Source organism: Protomyctophum parallelum (genome assembly GCF_964188405.1).
Source record: "Protomyctophum parallelum genome assembly, chromosome: 17".
Classification (NCBI taxonomy): Eukaryota; Metazoa; Chordata; class Actinopteri; order Myctophiformes; family Myctophidae; genus Protomyctophum; species Protomyctophum parallelum.
The window spans coordinates 36,611,895-36,631,697 of record NC_139719.1 but is presented as its reverse complement, the minus strand read 5'-3'; the positions used below and the strand labels follow the sequence as shown (position 1 = coordinate 36,631,697).

General features: G+C 42.1%; 1 protein-coding gene across 1 annotated transcript; it reads left to right on the top strand.

Moving 5' to 3' along the window:
* Positions 1–354: 354 nt before the first annotated feature.
* On the top strand, positions 355–19,514 carry rangap1b (Ran GTPase activating protein 1b). Its single transcript, XM_083788290.1, has 16 exons — positions 355–496; positions 1,023–1,141; positions 1,419–1,546; positions 1,663–1,722; positions 1,919–2,098; positions 2,419–2,553; positions 2,840–2,998; positions 3,584–3,697; positions 3,786–3,885; positions 4,310–4,394; positions 4,500–4,665; positions 5,185–5,268; positions 18,119–18,221; positions 18,420–18,508; positions 18,853–18,974; positions 19,375–19,514. Exons 2-16 carry the CDS (start codon positions 1,030–1,032, stop codon positions 19,457–19,459), a joined length of 1,722 nt encoding a protein of 573 aa, XP_083644416.1. The 5' UTR covers positions 355–496; positions 1,023–1,029; the 3' UTR covers positions 19,460–19,514.
* Positions 19,515–19,803: the final 289 nt, after the last annotated feature.

Here is a 19,803-nt window from a genome sequence, read left to right as displayed (position 1 = left end):
GTCAACTGTGAGTGGACGACCCAATAAAGCATTATTTGTTTACAACTTAGGGTCCACCTTGTAAACAAGTGTAATGATTTATCATGGTATTTTGTATTGACTTGTAGCCTACTTTCGTTTGAAATGTACCCATTCTGCACAGTGCACCCATTCTGCATACTTGTGAAATAACAACATCAATCAAATCAATCAATTGCAGTCATTACCATAATAATCATCACACACTGACAACATTATATTTACTAGCAGACAGCATGTGCCTGCAGTCTGCCTGTGAATCTCCAATAAAGATACTGTTAATACATGATTGCAGCCGGGCCATGGTGTGGCGCCGATGCTGACAGACACACAACAGTACGCTGTGGTCAGCGAAGAAGTTGTGGAACTGACGTCACACACATTGTAACCTATTGTAACGTAAGTGGCGCGCGGAACGGAACCCAGCACAGCGTGTTCACCGCGCCGTCAACATAACAACTGGAAGTTTCGCGTCCTGGTAAAGTATTTTTGAAAATGTACGGCCTAGGCTAGGCTTCATGTAGGGTCGTATATTGATCAAAAACACTAACATTAGTTTTACGACCAATGGCCAAACGAACACTCGCATGTTGAATTCAAGGATAGCTTCCGTATAGCCAGTCAGTCAGTCAGTGCTGCGTGACAGACACTACTAGCCAGAGATGTCAGTGTAATTGCGTTGTAATACAGTCATTGCGTCTATAATGTCTTAATATTAACAACAAGTACAGTAAGTAATATGTATGTATGGAATGGATACAGGATTAAAAATGTTAGACCTTAATTGTCGAAGGTTTAAGCATGCATGTTCTAATCATGTATACTTTACTTAGAAATGTTTTCCAAAAATATATATATATATTTTACATTTTGGGCAAAATAGGCATATCGAGATGCCCAGATGTCCCTAGTGCCCACCTATCTATCCTGTTACTCCATGGTATCACTGCAGGCATGTTCTTTTGTTTATCCTCTGCATTTCACTGCCTCCCTATACTCCCTAGCAACGCAATGGCTTCAGATGATATTGCCCAGCTTGCTGATGCTTTGTCCAAGACTCATGTCGGAGATAGAGAGTTGAGTTACAAAGGTCTGGGACTCAAACTGGACAATGCAGAGACAGGTGAGACTATCTGAGATCAGATTTACATTTACAACTGCAGTATACTAACATGGCATTCTTACCCAGATAACTTATAATGAGTCAGTAGGTAAAGGTTAATTCTTTGAAAGACTTACTGTACATTGCTGTTGTTGAACACTTTGACGATTGTGGGGATTAAACATGATATTCTGATTACAGGACCCCGTCCACCCCATCACAAATACATCTATGAAACATAGGACTTGTCGCACATTGACCTCTGTTGATATCTTGATCTCTGTCCCTGTTCATCCAGTGAAGGAGTTGGTACGTGACATTGAGCAGTACCAAGGTCTCCGGGCTTTGCGCTTGGAGGGGAACACGGTCGGAGTAGAAGCAGCACAAGCCATTGCCAAAGCCCTGGAGAACAAAGACGAACTTCAGGTACTCTACACTTCTTCTTTTTTTTTTTTGCCTGTGCATAACAAGCTTGGCACTCCTTAAAGGCTTGGTGTTTGAGTTCTGTCAACGCATGTAACATTGTGTCATTCATCTTTCAGAGATGTCTCTGGAGTGACATGTTTACTGGAAGACTTCGCTCTGAAATACCCACTGCCCTGGTGAGTGGCTGAGCAACCAACCTTTTGTATTTTTTATTATGGGGTGACATCAAAGCGTTCCTATTGAGGACTCGAAACCAGCTGATTTCACATATTCTTGCTTCTTTTGATTGCAATGAGGCTGTATATATTTGACTCACTAAGCCAAGGCACTTGACAGACATTTCATGTTGATCTCAAATGGTCTTTTCACCAGAGATCACTGGGAGGTGCGTTGATGAGTGCAGGGGCCAGACTGACAGAGCTAGACCTGTCCGACAATGCCTTTGGTCCAGATGGGGTGAAGGGCATTGAACACCTGCTGAGGAGCCCATCCTGCCACTCACTGAGGGAGCTGAGACTCAACAATTGTGGCATGGGCATCGGAGGAGGCAAGGTGAGCTCACCTGGGCCATGTAATATCTGAGGATATGTGTGTTTTTCTACACCTACTGTATACGTTTCATGTTGACTTTGCTAGTTTGTGTAAGTGTCCAATTGAAAACACAGTCGTCTGCTTTCACACTGTTTGACCTATATCTTACACTTAAAATAAGGTAGAAAAATATGGTAGATCAGACTAAAAGTACAGTAAAACTGTCATTTTGCTACCGTTTGAGTTTTGCCTGGACAAGCCACTGTCAGTCGGGCAAGGCTGGTACTGTAAAATGTTATCGCGACTGACCAACATGTGTATTCATGACATGTGTTTTGTAGATCCTGGCAGCAGCACTGACTGAGTGCTATAAGGAGTCTTCAGCCCAGGGAGCAGCACTCAGACTGAGGGTGTTCATTGCTGGGAGAAACCGGCTGGAGAATGAAGGTGCCGCGGCCCTTGCGAAGGCCTTCAAGGTAAAACACATTCTGTACCCGTTACTTGGCCTTGTAAAAGCACAGTAACTGTAGATCACTGCACTCAAACTTGTCAGGGCATGATATATCCATGGTCATACAGAATAATCTATACAGAATACAGAAAATAATACAGAATAATTTAATCATATTAAATTAATTCTAACGAATGCATTTCAGTTAAACATTAAAATACACACTACAACACATTATATTACGACCTCATACTGTATGTATTCCACCTTCATTTCTTCCCCCCTTTTCCGTTTATGTCTTCCATTAACAGTTGATAGGCAGCCTGGAGGAGGTCCACTTGCCCCAGAATGGCATCACCCACCCAGGCATCACTGCCTTGGCTTTGGCCATGCAGCATAACCCAGAGCTCTGTGTCCTCAACCTCAATGACAACACCTTCACCAAGAGAGGAGCATTGGCCATGGCACAGGTACAGTAGGATGGCAATTTAATGTACTTGTAAGTACTAGGGGTTTCTCCAGGACAAAACACAAGTCTAGATCGGGGGTGTCAAACTCATTTTGGGGTACGGACCGCATTGGATGAAACATGACTTGATGAGGGTTCAGACAAAAAATAAAATAAAGCTTATGGGAGAGATAGATGATGTGTACAGAAATGTTAAAGTACAATACAATATAATACTCATAGGAAGACATAAGAGAGTTTATGAAGTTGTGAGCAATAATTAAAATAAAAACAAGTAAACAAAAAAGAGACAGAGCAGGTGGGTTTTCAAGACAGTTTTGAAGGGAGGGAGGGAGGGCACGTCAGAGAAGACCCTGTCGCCCCAGGTATGGCGCCTGGTCTTGGGGACCTCCAGGAGGCTGGCATCACTGGATCTGAGGGAACGGGACGGGACATGTGGCTTGAGGAGGGCAGAGAGGTAGGGGGGAGCCAGGTTGTGCAGTGCCTTGTAGGTGGTGAGCAGCATTTTATAGTGCACTCTTGCCACGTAAACGTTTTTAAAAGCAATGAAATAAAATAAAATGTGTGTATCTTTTGTATGTTCCAGGCTCTGAGGCATTTGAGGAATGTCCAGGTGATTAACTTTGGTGACTGTCTGGTCCGCTCCGAGGGAGCCATTGCCCTCTCGGCTGTCCTGAGAGAGGGGCTGCCGATTCTCAAGGTCAGCCTACATACAGCCTAACATCAAGTGCCCCTGAGCATTGTTTGTGCAATGCTGAATTATGTGACTTGTCTTGTATGCTGTTCAGGAACTGAACCTGTCCTATGGAGAGATCACTGAGACTGCAGCTCTCGTTGTGGCACAGGCTGTCACAGACAAACCTCATATGGAAAAAGTGGATCTGAATGGTATACACTACTCATTAGTTGAAATGTACTATTTAGTAGTATTTTCTTAACGTGATTTTCTTTTCAAGCTATACAGTATTTATATATAATCACTGACAACACTATATTAGTTGTAAAGTAGTATTGTAAATGTCATCTATATCAAATTAATCATTTGGACCACAGAAATATTAGTAATATTTATTATAACGATAATGATCGCCATTATAATAACTAATTTCACTTTTAATTTCACTTTTTGAGCGGTGCAACCGCTCCTATGCACAGCTTTGTGTGTAGGTGTGTTTGAACACGGAATCATCATCACGATAAAAGGCACCGCTCACTTCACATGAGTGATTTTCAACTTTAATCTAGGCTAAATAAATTCTGTATTAAGTCTTATTTAGGGGGTGTTACTAACAGCATTTGTGGCTCTGAACAGGCAACTGTCTGGGAGAGGAGGGTTGTGAGGCTCTGACGGAATTTATGGAAAGCATGGACAGAGGAGACATGCTGGCCTCTCTCAGGTAACGTTGGTATGAATGTGTGTGTGTGCCCCATGTGAATTCAGAGAAGTTTTAAGATTACCCATCCAAATGTATGATCTTGTTACCTCTCCATTACACATACAGTGATGATGAAGGAGAACCTGACGATGAAGATGATGATGAAGAAGAAGAGGAAGATGAGGATGAAAATGGAGTGGAGGAAAATGGAGAAGATGGAGAGAGTGATGAAAATGTTAAGGAGAATGGAGTGTCAAATGGAGAAAGCAGCCCCACAAAACCTCAGAGCTCAGTAAGGCAGCAGAACATTTACATTACCATATTTGAACCGTAATAAATATATTTGAGTCATATCTCCACTTTGCTTATAATACATTTTAATACAATACCAAACTGCATTCTGCATTTTTATGTACCAAGGCATCAGAGCTGTCCTTGACCAATTAGGGGCCATAGACAAGATTTAAAAACAAACATTTAACAATACAAGTAACAAATAGGATAATAATAATATAAATACAATATATTAACATTTAAAACAAAACAATTATTTGAAGAATCCAGTGGTACAAGGAATAATGACATGATCATTTTGCACAAAATACAAACCTAATTGAAAACAAAACTATGATTTATGCTAAATACCCTGAACATACTTTACAAGTAATTATGGTCTACGTAGATAACATGGTGATTTATTCCTAATCGTAGCATTAGCATCTAGCACGCATACACCCAGAGGGAGAGAATGGGGAAAGACATCTTTGTATTTCTGCTCTGATGCCTAAATGTGACCATTTCTCTCCACTAGGCAGAGGTAGAATCGTTCTTGAACAGCCCTTCCAGTGAAAAGCTTCTTCAGCTCGGAGAGGAGAGAACACTTCTAATACGACAGGTGGGCATTGAGAGAAAACTACGCTGAACTACACTCCCTCAAACACACTGAGATTTGGTGCGTTCTCAGAAGAATCAATAGGGAGTTTAAGCAATGGCGGTTTTCAGGACGGCTCAGCTAGGCAAAAGTACAGCTGCTATGACGCAATCGCCGTAGCAGTCATAATCATTAAGCAAACAGCCCTCGACGACGGGTTCCCACCCCTTTTTGGTTCCCATGGTGATGCGTCTACAAGTTGTTGCTTCTCTGAAGGGGCAGAGCTTGTATTCAACATGATCTGGTAAGATCTTACTTTTGGACAGTTTGTGAACTGTTCAGTGAATTCGTTTAGACTAAAGTGTAATTAGCAGAGCTCATACATACGTGTGTGTGTGTGTATATAATTTGTATATATATATATATTATATATATAATTATATATATATATATATGGGTCAGTGACGTGACACCCCAAAAAAAGTGTTTTTTTAAAACCTTTAAATAACAGGAATAAAAATGATTTACTTTTGTTCTACTCACTCTCATCTTTATGGAAACATATTTTGTTTTTAGATATTTTATTGGAATCAGAATTTATTCAGCATTTTGTTGTACTTGTGCCTAAAATCGTCATATGGTGTGACATGACAATAATTGTTTATAAAATGAAAATGGAGTACAACTTTCTTAAGTTGCTCACTTTATCAAAGTCCTTTATCATAACTAACCTGTGATCCACTATAGTTTTGTGAAAATGTATTAAATCTGTATATTATTTTCGTAATCAACACTCAATGTGAGGCCCATGTTATCGGTCTTTCAATATATTTTGCATTTATTGTGACAAAACTTTCTCTAAAATTACACAAATATTTGTGACTCTTCCTTAGAATATTTGCTATGTAATCCATAAACATTAATGGTTTCATCATTAATAAAGGTATGATTTTTTCACTATTTGGAACGTCACACCAAATTATTTAGTGTCACACCGTATGATCATATCTTCATTTTTCAAAGCAAACTGTGTTTTAACCTACTTATTAGTGAGTACTGAACTTTACAGATTGATTAAACAATTACTCAGGAAAAACAGCAACAGGAAAATTGCTTTAACATTGAATAACATGGCAATGACTGAATAAAACGAAATTAAACACAATTTATTGTGGATAGTTGCAGATTTTAGGTGAAAATGTTTAAAACAAATGTTTAACACTAGGAAGTCTGAGCAGCCGTTCTGACCGAATTTGAGATTTCAATGTTTATTTTCTCAGCCCATGGAGTCCAGAGAAAGTTCCCCTTGCATGACTTTGTCTAAATATTCGATTGAAATCATCTCTGTTTTTTTCCCCATTTGAAACGTTTTGTAAATATGATTTTAGGCATATATCTCTTACTCAGTCTGACTATATCGGCCCATTCGACCGCTCTCCCCCTTTATCCCCCCACCCCCGCACCACTCGTTCACACCTCTTCAGCTGGAGACGTCATTGTTGCCTACACGCACTCACTTTTATTTTTATTTTCTTCCCTCTCTTATGAATACATTATTGTACACCCAATGAAAATGTACACTTCACGGATTATATAGGCCATTTGGAATTAGAACAATCGGTAGAAAATTGGCCGAGAATAGCACAATAGCACATTAATTGTTGCCTAAATGTACGCACTTTTCTGAAAATGGTTAATCTGCAAGCTGCCCGACATTTCCTTTTCAACTTGATATGTTTCGTAGAGAGGGCATACACAAGCCAGAATTCCGTAGTTTACATGGTATTTTGAATTTTTTAAAATGAGCAAAAAATAAGCGAGTTATGTAAAGAGGGGTGGAGGGAAAAAGGCGATTATTTGGCACAATCAATCAAATATATATTAATTACATCGCGTAGCCTATAATGTTTCCCCCTCTATATAAAAATGACAATATATAACTCTAATGTCGTATTTCGTCATGTATGTGAACTATAGGCTGCTTGTAATACTGTTGGTCAAAGTAACTAGTAGTTGGGCAGGCTAAATATAATAGTAGGCTATAAGCCCGTTTTCAGCTAAATGCGGAAATGTCCAGGCTAAAAAACTTATCGAACGGGAGTCGTGTTAATATTTATTTACTCGTCATTGTCATGTTCACTCCAAATCAGCAAGTATTATGTAATAAATCAATTAATTTCGTGGCTTTTTGTTCTTAAATTACTTGCAGTATAATATTAATAAATACTACATCCTATATATATTGTTTGTCTGTCTAATCATTCAAATGTTTTTCTACATGCATATTGCATAGTTTATGTAAGCCTACAAACAATATATATAGGATGTAGTATTTATTAATATTATACTGCAAGTAATTTAATTGAAAACAGCACGGCTGTCGCAGAGCTAGCTCATCTCGATGCGGGTATATGAGCCTGGAGAAAAGAGAACAAAAAGCCACGAAATTAATTGATTTATTACATAATACTTGCTGATTTGGAGTGAACATGACAATGACGAGTAAATAAATATTAACACGACTCCCGTTCGATAAGTTTTTTAGCCTGGACATTTCCGCATTTAGCTGAAAACGGGCTTATAGCCTACTATTATATTTAGCCTGTCCAACTACTAGTTACTTTGACCAACAGTATTACAAGCAGCCTATAGTTCACATACATGACGAAATACGACATTAGAGTTATATATTGTCATTTTTATATAGAGGGGGAAACATTATAGGCTACGCGATGTAATTAATATATATTTGATTGATTGTGCCAAATAATCGCCTTTTTCCCTCCACCCCTCTTTACATAACTCGCTTATTTTTTGCTCATTTAAAAAAATTCAAAATACCATGTAAACTACGGAATTCTGGCTTGTGTATGCCCTCTCTACGAAACATATCAAGTTGAAAAGGAAATGTCGGGCAGCTTGCAGATTAACCATTTTCAGAAAAGTGCGTACATTTAGGCAACAATTAATGTGCTATTGTGCTATTCTCGGCCAATTTTCTACCGATTGTCCTAATTCCAAATGGCCTATATAATCCGTGAAGTGTACATTTTCATTGGGTGTATAATAATGTATTCATAAGAGAGGGAAGAAAATACAAATAAAAGTGAGTGCGTGTAGGCAACAATGACGTCTCCAGCTGAAGAGGTGTGAACGAGTGGTGCGGGGGTGCGGGGGATAAAGGGGGAGAGCGGTCGAATGGGCCGATATAGTCAGACTGAGTAGGAGTGATTTTTTTTCAGCCTTGCTAGTGTTAAAGAAACATTTCATTCATAAAGACCAGACCATTGTGGTGGTGACCATCTTAAAGAAACATTTCATTCATAAAGACCAGACCATTGTGGTGGTGACCATCTTAAAGAAACATTTCATTCATAAAGACCAGACCATTGTGGTGGTGACCATCTTAAAGAAACATTTCATTCATAAAGACCAGACCATTGTGGTGGTGACCATCTAAAGAAACATTTCATTCATAAAGAGCAGACCATTGTGGTGGTGACCATCTTAAAGAAACATTTCATTCATAAAGACCAGACCATTGTGGTGGTGACCATCTTAAAGAAACATTTCATTCATAAAGAGCAGACCATTGTGGTGGTGACCATCTTAAAGAAACATTTCATTCATAAAGAGCAGACCATTGTGGTGGTGACCATCTTAAAGAAACATTTCATTCATAAAGACCAGACCATTGTGGTGGTGACCATCTTAAAGAGACATTTCATTCATAAAGACCAGACCATTGTGGTGGTGACCATCTTAAAGAAACATTTCATTGATAAAGACCAGACCATTGTGGTGGTGACCATCTTAAAGAAACATTTCATTGATAAAGACCAGACCATTGTGGTGGTGACCATCTTAAAGAAACATTTCATTCATAAAGACCAGACCATTGTGGTGGTGACCATCTTAAAGAAACATTTCATTCATAAAGACCAGACCATTGTGGTGGTGACCATCTTAAAGAAACATTTCATTCATAAAGACCAGACCATTGTGGTGGTGACCATCTTAAAGAAACATTTCATTCATAAAGACCAGACCATTGTGGTGGTGACCATCTTAAAGAAACATTTCATTCATAAAGACCAGACCATTGTGGTGGTGACCATCTTAAAGAAACATTTCATTCATAAAGACCAGAGCATTGTGGTGGTGACCATCTTAAAGAAACATTTCATTCATAAAGACCAGACCATTGTGGTGGTGACCATCTTAAAGAAACATTTCATCCATAAAGACCAGACCATTGTGGTGGTGACCATCTTAAAGAAACATTTCATTCATAAAGACCAGACCATTGTGGTGGTGACCATCTTAAAGAAACATTTCATTCATAAAGACCAGACCATTGTGGTGGTGACCATCTTAAAGAAACATTTCATTCATAAAGACCAGACCATTGTGGTGGTGACCATCTTAAAGAAACATTTCATTCATAAAGACCAGACCATTGTGGTGGTGACCATCTTAAAGAAACATTTCATTCATAAAGACCAGACCATTGTGGTGGTGACCATCTTAAAGAAACATTTCATTCATAAAGACCAGACCATTGTGGTGGTGACCATCTTGTAGATGTCTTTATTGTATCCGGTGAGCCCGGCGTTCCCTCCTCCATAGATAAACATGACCTTCCCAGAGACACAGGCCGAGTGGCCGACCCTTGCCCCCGGAACAGTCCCAGAAATGTTGTGCTTTCGACCATCTGTGGCCGTCGACGTCAAATGCATGAAGAACGTCATTGTCCCAGAAGACCCCCCTGTAGGAGTCCATGGTGCTGGCATCCTCTATTATCTTGCAATTCACCGCACCTCCCCAGACGTAGACTCTATGTTCAATCAGAACGGCTGTGTGGCGCCAGAGCGCAGGGGGAACCTCAAGGGGACGTCCTTCCCTCTTTCCACTCGTCACCGGAGGAAACTTCGTCCAGCGCGAGGACACAGAGTCGAAGACGTGCACATCGGTCTGATCCACGTCGTAGCTCTTCCCGTCAAAGAGCCCTCCAAAGAGGTACACCTTGTCCCCTGCTGGCACGGCGGCACAAGCAAGCAAGCATTTGACTGCACTGGACCTCTGTTCATGGGCACCGGCCAGCAGTACATGTCTGTCTGTCTGTCTGTCAGCCTGCCAGTGGCTCTTTTTCTCTCAACCACTCTTTAAAATACTCTAGGCCTATATGAAAAATAGCTCGCACTAGTGCTGGCTGCCTAGGTTAGAACCCGCTGCTGTGGTGTCCAATTAGAACGTAACCAGGATGCTTAGCCGACTCTATACATCCTACCCTTGAGCAGACAACCTGTTATACGTTGCTTTGTCATGATCCATCTTCAACCGCTTATCCGTAGTCAGGTCGCGGGGGGGCTTTGTCATGATGACCAGGCCAATTGTATTTATCCGTAAATGGGTTTTACCACATCAGTCTGATGTCAGCACTGAGTCAAAATCAGTATGCCGTTCTCATGCTCTACTGTCTCTCTCTCTCTCTCTCTCTCTCTCTCTCTCTATGTTTGTAACACCTTGTATAGACCGAGCAGAACTGTGAGGGAAAAAAAGGGGGGGGGGGGTGAATTACACAATATATTTACAGTAATGCCACTCAAATGCCAATAACAAATCGGTATGAAAACGTAATAAATGAATGATACGTTTCTTAACACAATATATGCCAAACTCGAGAATTATCGCATTTATGTATTAATCAGACCAGTGTGTGTCCCAGTGGAAACCTCGTATGAATCTGATCTCAGGTCAGAATGGGTTAAACCCTCCAATCACGAGAACACGAGAAGTCGCTACCTGGTCGCTTCACCCGTCGCTATAGGCAGCGTTGTGATCTCATCCAAATCACAAAACTTTGTGCACGCAATCTTAGCTGCATTTTTCAAGAAATTGAGGCTCACTCAGATGAGGTGATATGAGTGAGGTGAGGGACAATGTTTTGAGCTCAATACAAATCACACCCGTGTGACGTGAGGGGAGCTCTTATCATCGTACATCATCATGACATAAAATAGACGGGTATACAGACTTTAGTTTAGACATACTATTGGTCCTACTGTCAATAGACCGACAACCTACCCAGGGGGTCCTTTTCAAATGGGGTCTTGCCCTGATAATTGATTTTCAGGGCAAGACCTCGACCTCGTGCGTGCCGACTCGGCCCCCAGCCTGGTACCCTAGTCAAAATATGGCCCTTGAGGAAAATTAATTGGGGAATCCTGTGCTAGCCCCTCCCCCCCTGAGAGGCGCTATCCACTAGCCCCTCCCCCCTCCCCCCCTGAGAGGTGGTAGCCGCTAGCCCCCCCCCAGGCTTTCCTTTTAAAAGGTTTGCTTAGAGCCTAATGAAAAGTAACCGGTCGCCAGCCAAGTCTATGGACTTTAATGTTTGTTTAGGGCAGTAAATGACAACGTAAGATGTCATCTGGTTGATATAAATACTGCCCTCGCTGTGCCCCTCACTTCACACAAGTGTGATTTTGGACACAGAATCAACTGGAGTACCCAGACACCCCTTTATCATACAGGCCTGATTGGCCAACCACACCCGAAAGCTTCACATGACATCACAACACCGGATTGGTGAAGATTCACATCACAACACTGGATTGGTCAAAATTCACGTGACATCACAACACCGGATTTGGTGGAGATTTTCGTGACATCACAATAGACTATATAAGAAGGTGTAATGCGCCCAGGAAAACTCAGTCCGTCAAACTAGTTTGGTCATAATCTCAAGATTGGAGTAGAGTAGTTCTTGCACAGCGAGTTCCCCCCCACCTCTAATAAGCAAAGAATCCAGAAAGATCTTTTCTACAAGACCGTGGGAAACGGGAAGAAATCGAGGGATTCCATTTTGATCCAAGGTGGTGCTCACGATGCTGCACTGGGTGCAACATTGGGATGGAGACGTGAAGAGGTTCTCCTTCGGTGCAGCCGTGACAACGGGGTACAAGGTGTTCCTCTTTGGAGGAAGTCATCAGGATAAGGAAAAGCAAAAGGGAGGACATGTGGAGATGGGACCGATGGATGTGCATGTCCTGGAAATCAAAGACAAGTCTTTGGACAAGTGGACATGGTCATTAGGAAAAGTGGAGAGCGACGCTCCCTCCAATCGCATCCACCACACAGCTGTGCTTATAGACAGGACAATATACCTCTGGGGAGGATTCACATACACAAATGACTTTGACAAGACAGTTCATGCCTTTGATGTTGATGAACTCACATGGTCCATGACTTTGGCTCAAGGGAATGCTCCAGACGAAATGGAAGGTCATTCAGCATGCGTCTCGATGGGCACCATGTATATTTATGGAACGCTCATCAAATGGACAAATAGAATATTTGGCCACCTATCCTCTAGGATCTATAAATTCAACACGGCCTACAAGGCCTGGTCTGTAGTTTCCACCAGAGGATATTTTAATCCACCAACTTCACAATATCACACTGCCACCATCATTGGGACAAAGATGTTTGTATTTGGGGGATATCGGAGTGCGGACGTCGATGAGAGTTTTAACGAGGATTTGGATGAGGAGGAGGAGAAGGAGGAGGATGATGATGATGATGATGATGATAATGATGAGGAGGAGGAGGTGGTGAAGGAGGAGGAGTCTTGTGAAGAATGGTGGAAGAGGATTAGCAAATACGGAAAAGACAGCCTTACGCCTAGCAAATATGAAGAACCAAAAGATTACAAACGTCGGGGCGAAATGTACAATGACATCAGAGTGTTTGACACAGAGTCTGACTGCTGGATTCGTCCAGAACATCTCTCACAGTCTTCTACACAGCTTCGTCCAGAAGGACGCACAAAACATTCAGCCTTTGCCTACAATGGAGAACTCTACATATTTGGTGGTCGCAGATGGAGTTTTTAGGACGTCTTCGAGGATTTGTGGAAGTTCAATCCAGAGACATTCTCCTGGAAGAAGCTTGAGCCCAAGGGGAAACACCCATCTGGGAGACATGGGATGTGCTGTTGCATGCTGGGAGATCATCATATCCTCCTTTGTGGAGGAGCGGAATGTGAAGAAGATGGGGAAAAGGACTGTCGCCTGGATGAGCTGTGCATCTTAGACTTACTTCCTCGTCTCAGCACACAGTGTGAGCAAGCGGTCGAACAGCAAGCGGAGGTCCAACCGGTATCAGGAAGGGTTCTGCAAGACACTGCGCCTGAATCTTCAGCAACAACGACACTGAAGGAGCAGTGCTATCGTCCCAACTCTCAACTGCCTGCAGCCTGTCACGAATCTTGCAATTAACGGATACGGGACGGACATCGTTACGTATTCTAATGTCGGGTCAGGGAATATTTACAGACCTGCAGGGGTCTGGATCGGTTCATGACGCGAGCACATGACCAATGGGACAGCGCATTCGGAATTGCTAAGATACCCAACACTCCACACCCTGGAACCACCCTCAAGCCACAACAAGGCATGCATGATGTGTCGAAGTGGTGCTGACACGTAGAACAGGAGTGTCACATGTATCTCTCCTCTCCCAACCCAACCTAGTCCCCATATATGGGGGTCAAGGGGAGAGCAACCTAGTCCCCATATATGGGGGACAAGGGGAGACCAACCTAGTCCCCATATATGGGGGACAAGGGGAGAGCAACCTAGTCCCCATATATGGGGGACAAGGGGAGAGCAACGGACTTGAACTCATGCTTCCTGCATGCCTGAGTGTCCAAGTTGCTCCTTTACACCTGACAGGGGGGAGTTTCCCTGGTTGGACGTAGCGCGTGGAAGGAACACGTTATTCCAACCACTTCCTTTCCCCTCCATCAGGCGCCCCGGCTGGCCAGGGGGAGGCAGTATAGAGACCAGTTCCTTTCCCCTCCATCAGGCGCCCCGGCTGGCCAGGGGGAGGCAGTATAGAGACCAGTTCCTTTCCCCTCCATCAGGCGCCCTTGGCTAGCCAGGGGGAGGCAGTTTAGTGACCAGGATTACTGCATGTTTTTTGTGAGGGTACCTACCCTAGGGGACACGGGGAGAACATGTGAGGGTACCTACCCTAGGGGACACGGGGAGAACATGCAAACTCCACACAGAAAGGCCCTTTCGCCAACCCCGCCTTCGGGTATGGGCACTGATGTGAGGCGACAGCACTACCAACTGTGCCACCGTGCCATTATCAGTTTTCTTGAATCCATTTTAACAAATTGGTCGAGAGGCGGTAACTCTTATTGAAATCGAAAAGTTTTGAATCATACACGTGCTGTGTTACATACACGGAATCCACAGTTATAACATTACCAATCTGTCCTTTTGGGACTACGAGTAGTAGCCTATCGGTGTTTGACATCAGCCTGTACTCCTCTAAGGACATTTTAATTTACGAAGCACTTTTAATTTTTTCCTTTAGGGTCAAGTCATAGAACTTCCTCACACACTTTGGTAGCTTTATAGCTTTGGAATAATTTAGATTTCCCAAATTGTAGATTGTAGACTTATGTTTCTTGTATGGTTTCACAATACGATCGCTATTGAAATACTCATGCGCTCCATAGTCATCATCTTCTGGGTTGAAATCTTTTCGTAGTATTGTAATCACATCATTGTCGATGTGAAGCAGCCTTTCCACTACAAACCTCAGTAGTTTCATTCCGTACCTCGGCTCTTGGTCCTTTGCAAATTCTACTTTTTGTAGATCTGAAATTTTGTCAAGAACTTGAACCTTTGTTGCGCCTGATATACAAGACATTTCAGACAGAGTGGGACAGTGGACTGGGCGAGGGACTGGTTGAAGATCCTGGTGAAGGACCCGCCACCTTCTTCGGGTTGATGGCCCGCAGCGTACGCCCTCACCTAGTGCTCCTTCACTGTGAAGGTGAAGCTGCTGTGGACGTTTGGGTGTGACGTTGCAAAGAAGATGTTTAGCTCCTCTGCCAATGAGACGGTCCTCGATCTTCCTCAGTAAAAATGACCGCACTCGACCGATTCAAACTCAATTCAAACTACTTAACGTTTCCAGATGTTTTAAATACTGGCCACATCAACGGATGACGTCAGTGGATGACGTCGATTCCCCATTTCACAAATATGGCTTTGGCTGCCATATTTTCTATATTGTCTATTTTCTATGCATTATATTATCTATTTACTACGTTTCTATATTATCTATTTACTATCGTTATAATGACCAGGCTTCAAGAGTCAAGTGCAGTTTATGACGCTAACGTTACGTTAGCATATAGGGCGTAGACTAGGCGCCTCACCGAACAGTCATGGCGCTTCCGTCTGTCAGTGACACTTTAGTGTGAGACGGGAGCAGTCGCTTGTTACAGAGCAGGACTGCATGTCTGATTGATTGATTGAAATATCAATATATTTATTTATATATATTATATATTTATTAACAGTTTGTAGAATTTACAGTACATTTTAAGCACAAACTCAATACAAAGACTGTCAACTGTGAGTGGACGACCCAATTAAGCATTACACTTGTTTACAACAGGGTCCACATTGTTCAATTCATCAAAACATTTAAAGACATACAAACATTTAGAGACATACAAATAGACATTTCTATGTAGCTAAAGAACAGAACAGTAATTCATCATAATGGGAAGCAAAAAAGGGAAAAGATACAATATACAGTGAGGTAAAAGGGGGTGGGGGGGATTCAGATTTTACAGAGGCCAGTTTCGAATTGCAGCCATCCGTAGGTGCCCTTTGAGAGCGGTTTTGAAGGAGTCAAGGGATTCACATGTCTTAATGACTGTTGGTAGGGCGTTCCACATTTTGGTGGCATAGGAGCGAAAATAATTTAGTCCCTTGTTTGTGCCGAATCTGGGTTGTACATGGTTTGTTGCACTCCCTCTGGTGTTGTGGGTGTGGACTTCGTTTACATTAAGGAAGTATTTAGACAGGTACATGGGTATCTTGGTGGTGTATCGAATCTTGTGGACCAGACCCATTGCAAGATGCTGTACTCTGTCGACGACCCTAAGCCATCCCAGCCTGTCAAAGTGGGCAGGGGTGAGGTGGGTTCGGGGGGTGAGGCCAAGTAGGAGCCTGACCAGTTTGTTTTGGGAGGTCTGGAGCCTTGTTTTAAGGGCCTTTGAGGTGCTGTGGTACCAAGAGGTGGATGCATAGTCAAAGAAACCTTGTACGAGGGCTCCTGTTAAGGTCTTCAAGGTGTTTTTGCTGACCAGTGAGGAGATCCTGTAAAGGAATCTTGTTCTTTGATTGACTTTTTTGATTACGTTGGTGGCCATTTTATCACCGGAAAGATTAGCCTCCAGGATGGAACCTAGGTAGGTAATTTGATCTTTTCGTGTGATAATATTGTCACCCACTCTAACCAAGAAGCCATCTGCCTTGCTGAGTTTACTATTTGATCCGAAGAGGATGGATTCAGTTTTTCCCAGGTGTAAGGATAGTTTGTTATCAGCGAGCCAGGTGCAGATTCTACCGAGTTCAGAGCTGAGGGTCTTTTCAACCTGCAGTTTGTTCCTGTCCTTTACATTTACATGTAATTATGACCAAAAAATCTAATACCTTAAGCTTTTTTAATGAAAAAGGTGTCACACCCACAGACACTTGGAAGAGTCGCATTTGTCAGCGTTCCAACAAGATCGTATTTTATGAAAATGTTAAAATGATAATTCACCACAGACACCTGTCATGCTATTGTAATGCAAGTGCTGAACAGCCTTACTGAAGAAGTACCTCTCTATCCCAATGGGTGTGTAAACAATTGCCTGTTGAAATTTCCCAAAATGGTGTCACACAATATGATTTTGGTTTGGGGGACAAAATATTTTTGATCAGAAGTGAGATTAGGCTCACAAATAGACATCTATATTATATTTATGAATTTTTTAAAAGAATTTTAGCATTTTTTTCCTTAGTTTTATTTAAGTTCCTACTTTGAGAAACAAGGCCAGGACAGTCGCACCATATGAGTTTTGCTGTGTTTGGTTGACAATTCTGAAGAAATGAGGAATGAAATGTTTTAATCTTGAGTATGTTCACATGGACCATAATGTCCTGCACAATATTCAGAAGGTTTTTGACAAATATATTTCTTATTTATACATGAGTGACACTAAGGACAGCCAGGGACACCATGTCACGTCACCCACCCATATACACGCACACACACACACACCGTACATCTAGGTGTGCCCTCAGATTTTTAGGCTATGAAAAGTGTGCCCTGGTACTCCTTTTAGTAACTCCCTGTATGGGCAAAAACGTTTAGTTTCACTTTTAGTTAAAATATTAAAAAGAGAGAAGAGCAGCATATCGTGTGGGAACAGGGGGGCAGTCAGACAGATATTTTGTGAAGCCACTAAGGAAATCATAGTTCATATGGCCTGTTGTGGCGCTGTCATTGGACCCAGAAAAACCCATAGCCCCATAGAAGTCCATGTATTTGGGCCCAACTTCACCTAGATTGTATTACCTTAATAAACATGGTCATGAATACTTTCTGCTTCCAGTCACTAGTTTAAAGTCTCATTTCTAATGTCATAATATTCTTTTTGGAAAATTATGGTCCCATTAATTAAAAAAATGACCATAAAGTCGTGTATGTTCTGAGGGGCGTGGCTACCGTTACAGTCTATGATCGGGATTCCCCTCCCACTCGAGTCAAAATAAAAACCAACGGAGAAGAAGGGGGGAAGTCCCGCCTCGTTGTCTGGGCCAGCCAATGGCCAGCTGGGCCAAAACGGAGCCAGCCAATGGCCAGCTGGGCCAAAACGGATCTAGAAAGATGGCGACTTACAGTGCAGGAATAACAGGCTTCATTTTACGTCCATGTTAGACCCGGGGAACGCTTTGTCCATATTCCCTTCGTTTCTTAGTGCGTATGTCTTATTTAGATTTTCTCTTCTCAGGTGGAAGTGTCGGACACAGACAAGGCAGCAGACATCCTTCTGAAGATATCCTCTGTTTACAGTGAAGAGCCAGAGACCAAGAAAGTGGTTCTAGAAACCATTGGTAAATGGAGAACGAATACATGCTACACTTTGTGTCACAATTCAGTTTGTCAGTTGTTTTTGCAATTTTTGTTAATGAGCTAGTACTCTTATCCAGAGTGAATTATAGCCACTGTAAAATAACAGACCACTGTTAGAACTGAACTGACAGTTAACCTGCACTTTAACCCATGCATTGCTGTTTGTCTCTGTCCCATAGACGCAGTGTTTGAGAGGCTCTTTTCTGGTTCAGCCGTCCAATCCTACTGCTTCCTCTCCAGCCTAATGGTTCTGACAGGGCTGCTCAAGGTATACATGCAACTAGGGGTGCAACAGTTAATTGAACTATTCAATTCTGAAATATACTCGATCATTTAGTATCCTAAATATAGTATAGTAGTATTCCTATTTTGGAAACATTTCCAAACTTGAGAAAGTATCCAGTCTTTTACATGACAGCGCTGTGTGACAAACTATTACAAAAAAACGCATATATCTAAAAAAATATATATATATATATATAAACTTAAAAAACAGAGCTGCAGCCCTGCATGCACCTGGCACAATGTAATGTGTATAGTATATTTCTATTTGTAGATCCTCAAGCGCTAACCGACCTACCGACCCTGTGTGTTGATGATTGTGTTTCTCAGGGTGAGGGGAATGGCAGGAAGTTGTTTGTGGTCCCAGGCCATCTGTTGTGTCTGGAACATGCCGTCCAACAGGAATACTTCCCCCAGGACCATGCCTCACTGTTACACACCTTCCTCTCCAAGTAAGTAACTTATAAGTCCTTTAAAGTGTTTTGCTGACTTGTTGAAAGTCTCTGAGACAATTATTTTGTTTCCCAATAATTCCCAAGTGCTGCAAATGTTGGGTAGCAGCAATGAATGACAATTCACCAGTCAATGTATTCTCATAGAAACGTGATTTTAACGGTTGTAAACTACGTATTTGATTATTATGTTACTTTATTAAAATAGCATTTTTCAACCATCCACGGTGGCCAGCAATGGTATATATTTAACAGTCACTCAATGGCCGGCATATACCGGCTAACTGAAACCTTGAATGGAATACAGCTTAACTCAAGCAATCAATACCTATGCCTGTGGAAGTATTTCTCGTGTGACTGTGATGACATGATGATGTCACTTCTTGTCATTTTGTGCCAGGAATTACAAGGCTCTGAAGTCAGGTGGTGGCGCCACACAGCGCCTGCAGTTGGCCCTGGAGAAAAGGTGCTCTCCAGAATACTGAGTCCATGTACACCTCACCACCAGTCTCAACCACTGCCAGTACTACACCCCCCCAACACACACATACACGCACACACACACTGCACTGACGGACACTGCGTGATTTGTCTCCCAACAAAGAAATGGAAGCTTTAAGGCCTATTCACACCAAGCACTAAATTGATTGATTGAAATTTGTATTGACAAATTGCATGTACAGTTTATGACAGATGCACAACAATAGTCAAAACGATAAACACAAGAAAGCTCGGAACAAGCTTATTTCCATAGTGGTAATTGGTTGTGACAGGAGAAAGGCAGGGTGGTTGCTGGGGAAAACTGCTCCGAGATGCAAGTGACTAGCCT